This window comes from Lagopus muta, chromosome 15, assembly GCF_023343835.1.
Source record: "Lagopus muta isolate bLagMut1 chromosome 15, bLagMut1 primary, whole genome shotgun sequence".
NCBI lineage: Eukaryota > Metazoa > Chordata > Aves > Galliformes > Phasianidae > Lagopus > Lagopus muta.
Genome location: NC_064447.1, coordinates 6,385,168 through 6,396,659, shown reverse-complemented (window position 1 = coordinate 6,396,659; position 11,492 = coordinate 6,385,168). Strand labels below are relative to the sequence as shown.

Sequence of the window (11,492 nt, the reverse complement as noted above, 5' to 3'; positions counted from 1 at the left end):
TTACTCAGTTTATGTATTATTTTAACTAGACATTTTCTGAAGTGCTTTGATGAAGCTCCTGACAAGCCTTTAGCAAAGAAATGTAATCTCATGAAATATTTCCTCCCAAACAAAGCATGGGCTTTGTGTGGACCGGGGAGGATACTGGAATGTTTTTAATGTATCCTGAAATTCTGGGTCTCTGGCAGGACCCTGAAGCCAAAAAAAACCATAAGAATGTGCAGGATATTACCTGTAAGTGCTCCATCTCTGCTATGTGAAGTCATGGCATTGTACGAGCATTAGAAAGAGCTCTCCCTGACTGACTGAAAAATCCATATTCCCTGTTAGTATTTTAACCTTTCCCCATAGACACTGGGAGAGAGGACGTTAACCTATTTATATGGGAAATCATTAGAAAGAGCACAAGATTTCACATTCATCAGTTTATTGGAATTTCTTGGTATTACTGTACTAGGTGCTTAATTGCATCTGTTTGCCTATAACAGTTCTCAAGGGAAATAGCCCCACTACTTGACACTAGAAGAATTATAGCAGGGATACATGGATCATTCTGTAAAGCCAGAAAGTCATGTACAATATTTTTGGCACCACTGCAGAAACTGAGAGGTTACTCAGGCCATGCTCCAAGTGAAGGTATGAGACAGGGTAAGAACAGGACAACTGGAGCAAAGAACTAAATAGAGGGACAAATCTAATCTGCCTGCCTACAAGAATATCCCCATCCACTTTACCAAAAGGCTTTTCTGTAAGTAAAGTTGTCTTAGAATGACTTGTGGGTTGAGGTCATCACGTGTTACTACTCGCATGGTTAATAAGTTTCTGAAGGTCACCTTGGCAAACTCAATTTGATTTGTGTGGTTCAGCCTAATGCTTTCTCTAGACTCACTGTAAGAAAATTTGGCCGTATTTTGACATTATTATCAACTGAAGTAGATTTACAATTAAAATACAGTATAACATTTCTTTCCAGTGTAAGACAGCTGGTAACAGGACTTCTCACAGAGTCAGAGGACAAACCTGCCCTTGCAAGTGACTCACCATGGACATCAAACCTCCTGACAACAGCAAGTGAGAGAGATGTCTGCAGAGCTCCTAGAGGAAGCCCTCCAAGCTGGGCACTCTTCCTACTTTCATATTCTCAATTGCCTAATTTACTGTGAGGCCTGAATGCTATGTTATACTAATTTTACGTAACATAATATTTCTTAATCCGTGAGCATTTGTGGAGAGAGCTGTATCTAACTAGCACAGATCTTTCTAAAGTTAGAGAATGCTTCACTAACATATTTGGACTGAATTTTTGACTTACAACCTTAATTACAGATGCCAAAAGTTCTACATTTAAAGGACTTTTATATCAGAAATTGCCAGCTGACTCTCAAGAAATTCCTAGAAATTCTGCTGGAGATGGAATATGATGGAGCTAATCTTGTTGAGGCCCCAAGTAAAACTGGCCAAGGTTTGCAGTAAGTCAGTCTGGGAAAGGAGGATGTCTGCATAAAAAAAATCCTTGCTTCACATGAGTAGTTATGGTGGTGGTTTTGTGTTTGTTTTCTTGGCAAATGTGGAATTAATACTCTGGTTCTGAAGTAGATTGTTAAACCATCTATCAGGATCTATCCTTCTTCCAGGAAAGAGGAGAGGAACAGAAATCAGGCACATTTCTCAGTGAATATATTGAAAATTGAAAAAAATAAAAGTAATTTTACCTATTTCTTGTCCAGATTTTTGCAGACATAAGTTATGTAACTAGCCAAGACCATAAGACAATCATGAAACAATGCAGGATCTATCTGTGTGGTAGAACAAAATGCATGTTCACTGTATGTGTGAGCACTTACATACTACAGAATCCTGGGTCCTTAATATATTATCATAAATTATCATATGAAATTCAGTGAAATGAAATTGAGTGAATGAAATTATTATAATATAATTATCATATGAAATTGAGTAGTTCATGATTTTGAGATTAGAATGGGATTGTAAAAAGATCGGTTGATTAAAGTAGCAATCACAGTAGGAATACAGAGGCCAACACATCATGCAGTAGGAAAGGACACAAAAGTCATTTTTTCATGGCTGAGTATTAATGGTGATTTATTCACATCGAGGCTCGATGATTTCAAGAGTTAAAAATTCAACCAAGTCATCTGAAAATGTCTCAGTGCATTGTGAAAGAAATAGAACTGCCCACCTGGATCCAGACGAGAAGCTGCAAGAGTCTGAAGCACAGTGCCACCACCTTCTGACCTTTCAGCTTCCTATGTGCTACTTCTGGATCCTCTAACAACACTCTGTCTTTGTTCACTTTCAGAGCCCACTTTTTTCCCTTACAATTTGGATTGTTGAATCTCTCTATACTCAAGAAGATAAAGCTGAGGTTTGGATCCATTTGACCATACTAATAGTGAATTTTATTCTGTTTCTGTGAAACTCAAAGGTGAGGGAACATTTAAGTCATTTGCTCCATCTCAGCCCAAACATAAAAGTATTCTCATGTTAGCTACGCCTATGAATGAAATGCATCAGGCACTGATGCTGCAGCCTTTGAATTACTTTAGCAGAAGTTCATCATTTGTATGTGGTTTGAATAGATGGAATCATGGGAGCACCAGAAAGGGCATCAATCTGCCATAGCAGATTTGTAATCATATAAGCCATGCAGGATACAGTCTAACTAGACACTGATAACAGAAAAGTGGCAGAAAATGCCTGTGAGAAGGGAAAACTGTAAGAGCAGAGGGTAATGATACCATGAAAATGGTGACAAAGAAACACTGGAGGTCTTTTTGGATTATGAATGAATGCTTTGTTTGCTGTCCTCAACATCCTCACTCACAAGTAAATTTTCCCCCAAGCTCTTCATCCCATGATCCCCTTCCTGTATTACATGGAGGGTTCCAACTGCACATATGAACTTTTACCTCAGCTCCAAAACAGCTGCAGCAGAGTTCAGTGCCATGGCTGATTTCCCTGTGCCATATTACAGCTCCTCATTCATGAGCTTGGGATCTGAAAATGCACAGGAATGGGGAAGTGGAGAAATAGAGAATGTGGCTTCAACAAGGGAGAGAGCTGCTGTGGCAGTGATAAAGGCAGTGGAAGGGGAGTGGAGGGAGCTCGGTTGTTCTGAGTCTCTGTGGAAAAGATCCTACAGGAATTGTGGTTGTCAGATGAAGCAAAATTAGCACCTGGCTCTGAAATGCAAGGTACATGTCTCTCCAGCCAGCACTGAAACCTCTGTAGTCCAGTAAGCGTATCTGGAAGCCAAAATAGCATCATAGAGTTCTGCTTTGAAATATCCATTTCAGTTTTTATTGCAGCAGTTCTCACACATGAAAGGCAGCCTGCTGCTTCTGCAATTAGCACCAATGCAACTATTAGGGACCTAGAGTTCCTCTGTCAATTGTGGAGTTTGCTCATACACACAGACCTACACATGAAAACCCACCAGAAAGCATGCTGCCCCTTCCCAACACGTCTACCAACAATTTAAAGCTTTTTTTCTCTTTTTTAAAAATCAGATAATTACCAAGAAGAATGTCTAAACTACTAAAATGTCGATAACCCAAACCACATTTTTGTACAGTTAACTGTTTAGCTTTTGAATTCATAAGACTAACACAGATCTTGATTTGACGTGCTTAACATCAACAAAGGAACTTCCAATGAAGAACAGGCAGGGTCCAAGGAAACCAACATTAACTGCTCCAGAAGAAGGAACTAACAACATTTAAAATAAACAATTCCAAAGTAGCCAGCTTAGAAAGAAACTTCCCTCACAGCCTCAGAGTACTCAGGACTTCCTTGATTTATGACAGTTTATTTCTCTTGCAGAGATGCATTTCAGAGAATTTGTCTGGAATGCTCAGGGAAACTCATGAGAAGAGAGGCGCAGCTCTTACTCAGTATTCGTACACTGTTAAGATTAATTAGCTTCACTTTCCCCAAACACTGCTTTCATCTTAGCTAGCAGACGTGCACATCCTCGTGACTAATACTCACTGGAATCCTTTTCAGAAGACAAAAATACAAATTTCTAGCATCCATCCCAGCTGGGTGGGAACTGAACTTTACATTATCTGCAGAACAGTGTGAATTCCAGCCCAGACAGAAGGGCTGGTTCTGTACTCACTGGCTACCCCTTGTCTGGGCACAGACACGATGCCTGTCACGGCTTGAAAACCAGCTGAGGACATCTCAAACTACACCTTGTTCTTGGAATAATAACTTATGTATGCTGCCATGGAGAAACAAATATACACATCATTCTTCAATGATCCATAGCTTCGTCATTAATATCAGAATAAAGTGAGTCATCTTTACAGCCACTTGCCTACAGGTGAATGCCTAAAAGAGTGACAGGGTAAGCTGTACTCAGCAGGCTCACTCTTTTACCTCTGAACTTTTAAAGTGATAATATGGACAGCATGAAAACAGAGATGCATAAGGAAGTGTCTAGTCACAGCAGTCAGATTTTTTGGGCATGTCCTATTTAGATATGTCAAGGTCTGACCTTAATGCCTAGTTAAAGTGGGTGATGGAGATTCACAGTTCTCTCAGCGCTGCAGGTTTCAGAATGTCTGAAAGCAGACTCAGAAGCAATGTGGCGTCTAATTTACTTGCAAAATCAAAGAATTCCGATTTCAAGGGTTTCATTTAAATGAAAATTCAGATTCTGAAGAAGAAAACAAAACCCACTAAAACAGGAAGGACGGTATTGTGGTTAAGTTTCTAGTACGGGGCTCTGAAGACCTGAATTATGTTCCATTCCTGGCCCTTCTGCAGACTGTCTCACTCTCTGACTTTAAGCAAATCACTGAACCTCTTGGTGCTTCAGTTCCCCTTTTCTATAAATCATGTTGCTGGTTTTGGCAGTTTAGACAATGTGGACAATCTGCTTCATGTAAGAGATACCATTTCCAGTAGAAGCACAAGGGAGGAACTGAGGCTCTAACCCCAAATTGCTAATAGCAATATATGCAACCCTATTCACTTGAATCACTCTTGCCAGAAAACAGCAATCTATTTGGCCTGGAAAAAAACTTAAATTGCTCATAAAAATAACATAAAAAATATATATATATTCATATCTTCATAAAAATAACAAAATTAGCTGTTTAGACATTCATGTATTAATTCCCACACTGATCACTTGTTTGATATACCAAACTCTAAACACAACACTATTCCAGAGACATGCTGGCCTGCCAATTAATTCAGTTGCACCTAAGAATTACTGCCAGCTTCTAAAAAAATTAGGAATGAAGCTGAAATGGGGAGTGCCTGCTGATTTTCTAATTGTTTCAAGTTCTTTTAGCACTTCATAAAGAAACCTCTGCCTACATTACACTGCTGCTAGCATGGCTAAGGGCATGTTTTCTGAGAAGAAAAAAAACAAAGAAAGTAAAAAAAAAAACAAAAAAGGGGGAAACATCATCTGCATAATGTTGCCAACAGACACAGAGCCCTCCCACCTTTAAGCCCACCTTCAGACCCATACTTTTCCCTCCCTGCCTCCTGACAGACCTCTCCCTGCACCCCATGCACTTCCAGCTAGAGAGAGCAGGCCTTGCTCCTGCTGCAGAAACATCTAGGGTTTCCTCTGAATTTTGTTTCATTTTCCAAGCCAATGTTTATGAAATAGGAGTCAGGGCTCTTATTTTAAACAAAAGTTGAGTTTGTTCTTTATCTAAATCTTAGGAGCTTTACTGATGAGACCCTTCAGATCACAAGTGTTACATTCCTGACCTAAGAAAGAACACAATCCTTTTCTTTCACCCTAGACTTTGCCTTTTTTTTTTTTTTCTCCTGAGACCATCAACATGGAAGAAAGGTACCCTGTAATAAGGAGAAAGACAAAAAGGAGGTCTGAAGTGTTACACAAGGAAGGTTCTACTTACCAATGCCTAATTCACCTTGCCATATGCAGTGAGTGCTCATTAAGCTGAGTGTCAGCAGAGATTGCAGTCATTTAACTTTGCAGCAGTGCTTCAAACTTAAGTAATTTCTGGAGGTCTCATTTCCACGAGGGCTCTGCACAGCAGCTCTGCATCGGCTCCAGATTTATGCACTGCCCCCTACTGGGTAAAGGAACCTCGTCTTAGCCAAGAGTAACATAACTTCATCCAAACCCACTGGAATGGACCTCTTTCCAAGGCCCAGATGGTGGGGCTTTTAAGGGATAGAGGGGGTAAGAAAGAAAATAGAAGGATGAGGATAGAGGCTTGCAAAAGGAAATGTGAGTAGAAAACAATCAAGATATCCTAATAAAGCTGAACTTGTGGGACCATCAAGTCTGAAGTCCCAACTCCTTCTATCCCAAAGTCCTCATTCAGGGTTCTTCGTATGTTATGACTGAGACATGCTTCTCCTGAGCAAGCCATTCTAGGATACATTATGGAGCATCCCAGCCGGCAGTTCACATACAAATGACACCAAACTCCTTGGGCAACAGCCTGATGTGCTTGCCCTTCATTGCCTGTGCTGGTAGGGTGGCTGGGAGCAAACCTACCCAGTGGAGTCCTGTTAACCTCTGAAGCTTTGCAGCTAGATATTATTACCACATTCTTGTTGAATGAGGAAGACTTTTTGGACAGACGCTTTGTCAGCTACTCAGACCATGGCAGCCAGACTGCACGTGCATCCGGAGGAGATGTCTTCCCCTTGTGATCTTACAAAGTCAAAAATTACATGAAAGTGAAACAACTTTCCTGGCACACCTGCGGCAACCAGCAGCCAACCTCCATCCCACCTGAGAAACACTGGGCTGCGGTATGGCCTGAGGGCCTCAGCGATGGCAGCAGGAAGGCAGCTCGGGTGCTCCAGGGCCTGGCTGGGATTTAAAAGATCTGAGCTGTGGTTTTGGCTCTGATTTACCCTACTGTGACACACAGTCAAGCACTTCCAATCTCTGCTCTTTGGAGGGGAGGCAGAGAACCTGGCCTATGCAGGTGTTAAGCTGTTAAGGTTGGTTGCGCTGTGTTCAAACAGTGTCTTGAACAAAGCAGCCTTTGAATCTGCTCACTGGCTGGAGTGCACTACAGCAAAGCAAAGAGCAAAACATTTCTCGCTATTGCATGTTTGAATTCTAAATAAGTTTCAGTTCCACCATTCCTGAATGCTTTTGTTTTACAGAGAAAAGCAGCCCCCACGCACTCATAGTGAACCTCAGCTCAAGTTCAGTTGCTCAGAAATGGTTTGAAAGAGAATTGTGAACACAAAGGGAATCTCTGTGCCCGTTCTTAAAATGTATGATGAGCTCTGCTTCTCCAAATTCATGACAACCGTGCTCTCACATGACAGAACAGGAGCAGTAAATTTCAGTGACTAAAGCATCACCAGAAATTTCCAGGCTCTCCTACTGTATGCCAGCAGGGCACTCTATCACCATGAGGTTAACTCAGTTTGCGACCACACTGGGTTTTGAAAAGAATACTGAGTCCCAAAGCATGAAATGCATCCCCTCGAAGGGCAACTAATGAGCTCCTTTTGGGCCTTACTCCTTGATCTTCTGACAGAAATATTTCCTTTTCATTGTCACAAAGCATCATAATGACTGCAAGGGGAAATTGTCCTCCCTCTGCTCCTGATGTGAAGCAGTGCGACTGCAGCACGCATCTGTCACACTGTGCAGCCCCGTGCTTGGAAGTGACAAATTCATGACTCGATTCCAAAGTCGAGAGGACCCGCTTTCAGGAGCGGATCAACCCCCGGCTGGGTTTGCAAATCTTCCTGAGGGTGAGCAGCAGCCCCAGCAACCCGCACCAACTGCTGGTGAAGCCAGAAGTACAGCTGGGGATCTGAGCAGTCACTTCTAAATCTGATTGCCCTGCAGAAAACCCCAGGGAAATTCTGCTCTGAGAACTCCAAAACCAGGGCAGCGTAAGGGCGGTCCTCCCAGTCACAGATTTCTCTGAGTGCTTTTATCAATCCACGCTCACGGCTGATCTAAATGCACTCTCCTTCTCGGACATCACATCCTCTCACCCTCCCCGTCCACACTGACCCACACTAGCTTTGAGAGCAGCCATCACTCGGCACATCCAACATTCCCACGTCGCCTGTCTGCTTTTCCTGCGGCCGTGCCCCACGCGGGGCTCGCGGCCGAACCGAAGACGAGAACACCTCCCACCGGACCGCGGCAAGCGGGGCACCGCGGCCGGTAGTCACGACCGGGGACGGGCATCGGGACGGAGGCTGAGGCGGTGCCGAAGGAGCTGGCGAGGCTCGGCCGTGACTCACGGAAAGTGAAAGTGAAGCAGCGGCCACGTGTTTTCGGGGAAGGGGAGGAGCGGAGAACCGCCACCGCCGCCGCCGCGTTAAATAGCGGCGGCGATGCGCGGGCCCAGCGCGCCGGCGGAGCGGCCCCAGGCAGGGCCCCGGCACGGAGCGTGCCCAGGCGTCCGCCGGGCACAGCCGTAGCCGCCGCCGGGGCGCGGCCCGAGCCCATGCTGCGCGCTCCGGGGACGGCCGTCAGCCGCCGAGCTCCGGGCGAAGGTAAGGGAGGGTCGCGAGTTCGGAGCGCGCCTGGGAGAAGTCGCGCTGCGGGGGTCCCGGATCGTTGCGGTGGATTGGCTTCGGTTGGATTCCCATTCTCCTGCGCACAAGACGGAGCTTTCGTGCTCCGCGGAACGTAGCGAAAACCAGCGCCGCGAACCGCCGCTGGGAGCGGAGCAGCCCCGCTCGCGGGGACGGGAGCGGGCGGCCCCCGCCAGCCCCTGCCTACCCGGGGCTCCGCGACGGGACGGCCGCAGCGCTGCTCGCATCCCTGCGCCCATACTTTGCTTTTGTGAACTTTAAGTACTGAGCGCTAATCCTGGCCCGCTAATTGGAAAAACTGACATCGGTTTCCTTCTGCTGTGTAAAGAAAGCCCGGTGGTGCTTCCAGCTCGTCATTTGCCAGCAGAAAGGTTTTGCAGCCCTCGTTTCTGTTTTGGGAGGGTAATATGACCTAAATGAAACCAAACATCAAGCTGTTAAATTAGCATGGCTGGGAGCCCAGCTGTGCACTTTCCTTGAAATCTGCTCTAGTACATTACCCTGAACAGTGAGGTGGCCGAGGGATTCGTTTCTGAGAATCCTTCAAGGTTTCTCAACAAGCTGCAGCTGCAGATCTATATCTGACTGTGGGGATAAATCCTAAAATCTATGCTTGCCAGTAAGGTCACGGCAGCCGGCAGAGACGTATCGAACCGTGCTGTCAGAGGCAGGCAGCTCAGGCCAACCTTGTTCCTGGTGCAGCACTGCTAATTCCTTTGAAGTAACACGAGGGATGAATTTAGTCCCTCTGCTGAGAGATATATCAATAGGAAGCAATTTAGATTGGGCCACTTAAAGTGCATGTAATACAAAAAAGAGAGAGAGAGATAGAGACAGAGGAGTAATGCTTCGAGGGTTCACAGAGGTTGATGTGTGTAAGCTGGTGAGGCTGGAGCACTGCTGTCCCAGGGGAAAGTTGGGGGAATGGGAAATTGCCTTTTATGGCTGAGCCTCAGGTTAGCAGGAGAGAAGGACGGATGCCTGGCAGTGCTGCGGCTGCCCCCTCCAGCTGCCTGCAGGCTGTGTCATCCCAACTACACGCCTGGTTGTGGTGCTGTTCACTTGGCAGAGGGGAAGGAAAGGTGGCTGTGAAACCTCCTTGCTTTATCTTCTAAAACTTCCAACTGTGTTGGAGTGGGCGCAGGGGCACTTTCAATGGGAGGTTCCTGCCATCCTGCAGGCTGTGAGATGCTCTGTGGGCTTGCAGCAGGGAAACTGTATTATCCTCAGTAGCTGTTAACAATCCTTGCTAAGTATTTCTGGAGCTTTAGACTTTGTAATAGTAGTAGACCGCTGATTGTGTCCAAAAGCGAGCAGTTGTTTGCCCAGTGCAAATTGGGAAATGAATAATTCATTATTTTATAAAGGTGGGAGGGAGGTGAATGGAGGACTGGGTCATTCAGAGCCTGCGGCTGCTCTTCTCTGGGATCTCACTCAGCATCTCTTTGCTATTTCAGAATAGCTGCTGGAAAGCTGCCCCGCCGTAGCCACTGACGCTATGGAAGACCGCATCCGCTGGCCTAGGCTGTAGGATGGTAGCGCACAGCAAGGTGTCAGCAGACAATGCAGTTGCAGCAGACCCGCGATGTCTACTTGACCCTCCGGCACGGGATCGCTCTCAGGCTCGAGGTTACCGTGGCACAGGCCGGCCTGGCACGGCGCAGGCACCGAGCAGCACGCACTTCCGAACCTTTCGCTCGCAAGCGGATTTCAGTAGCATCACTAGAGCAAGCAGCCTGCTGGATGCCTGCGGCTTCTACTGGGGACCGCTGACCGTCAGTGCCGCCCACGAGAAGCTGAAGTCTGAGCCCGAGGGCACCTTCCTCATCAGGGACAGCACGCAGAAGAATTGTTTCTTTGCCATCAGTGTTAAGACCGCGACTGGGCCCACCAGCATCCGGATAAACTTTCAGACGGGGCGTTTCAGCCTGGATGGCAGCAAGGAGACCTTTGATTGTCTTTTTAAGCTGCTGGAACATTACTTAAGCTCCCCTAGGAAGGTACTGGTTACCCCTCTGCGCAAAGTCCGTGTGCAGCCCCTGCAGGAGCTCTGCCGGAAGAGCATCGTGAAGACTTTTGGAAGAGAGAACTTGAACCAGATCCCTCTCAATCCTGTTCTAAAGGACTATCTGAAATCTTTCCCGTTTCAGATCTAAATACAGCATTAACTGTATACAGACATGTGAGAGATGTGTGAAGAAATCCAGCTTCCTGGGTTTTTAAACATGTTTGACAGTGAGCAAACCTATTTTTGTAGCAACTTACTGTATTTTGAAATGCAACTTGAACACTTGACTTCTTATGTTTACAAAAACTGTTTGCACAAACCTGGGGTTTTAAAACCCTGGCATCATTTTTCTGCCATGCAGAATATTTTATTATTTTATAATATTTTTAATGCTATTAACATAATAAACTTTGTTGTGAAATTTTTTAGAAAAGAATAGCATCTCTGTTTTAGTTTTAAGTGTGGTGGTATGTATCCTACCAGCAACCTCTGACTGCTGCTGTGCATCCAAGTGCTGCCCACAGGTGGGTTTCACTGGGCTCTGGCACCTTGCCCTGCTGTGAGTGCTGGCCCAACAGAGGAGTCCTGCCCCAAAAAGCCTCTAATGGAAAGATGCAGGCAAGCAGAAGATGTATGTAGGATGTATAGAATCATAGAATGACTTGGGTTGGAAGGGACTCTGAGAATCATCAAGTTCCAATCCTAGTTCTATCTTAAAGAGCAGGAACAGTGTGCATAGGTTTTGAACCCTTGGCTGAGCTAATGGCTCCAGTGCTGCCTTGTCTTATATCTATTAAAAGAAACAAGCGAGAAAAGGGGGTTGTCTGACACAACCAAACCACATCAGCGTCAGTGAGGGAAAATAAAACTGTTCCAAAATGCCATGTGCATACACACTTTAAACAGTGGTGAGCATAGTATCACTGTGACGCAGTGG

At 45.4% G+C, this 11,492-nt stretch overlaps 1 protein-coding gene across 1 annotated transcript; it reads left to right on the top strand.

The window, feature by feature from the left end:
- The first annotated feature begins 641 nt into the window (after nucleotides 1–641).
- On the top strand, nucleotides 642–11,002 carry SOCS1 (suppressor of cytokine signaling 1). Its single transcript, XM_048961186.1, has 3 exons — nucleotides 642–748; nucleotides 974–8,505; nucleotides 10,005–11,002. Exon 3 carries the CDS (start codon nucleotides 10,080–10,082, stop codon nucleotides 10,701–10,703), a length of 624 nt encoding a protein of 207 aa, XP_048817143.1. The 5' UTR covers nucleotides 642–748; nucleotides 974–8,505; nucleotides 10,005–10,079; the 3' UTR covers nucleotides 10,704–11,002.
- The last annotated feature ends 490 nt before the right edge of the window (nucleotides 11,003–11,492 follow it).

Coding starts and splice junctions, on each gene's coding strand:
- SOCS1 (XM_048961186.1), top strand. CDS start 10,080: ATGGTAGCGCACAGCAAGGTGTCAGCAGACAATGCAGTTGCAGCAGAC.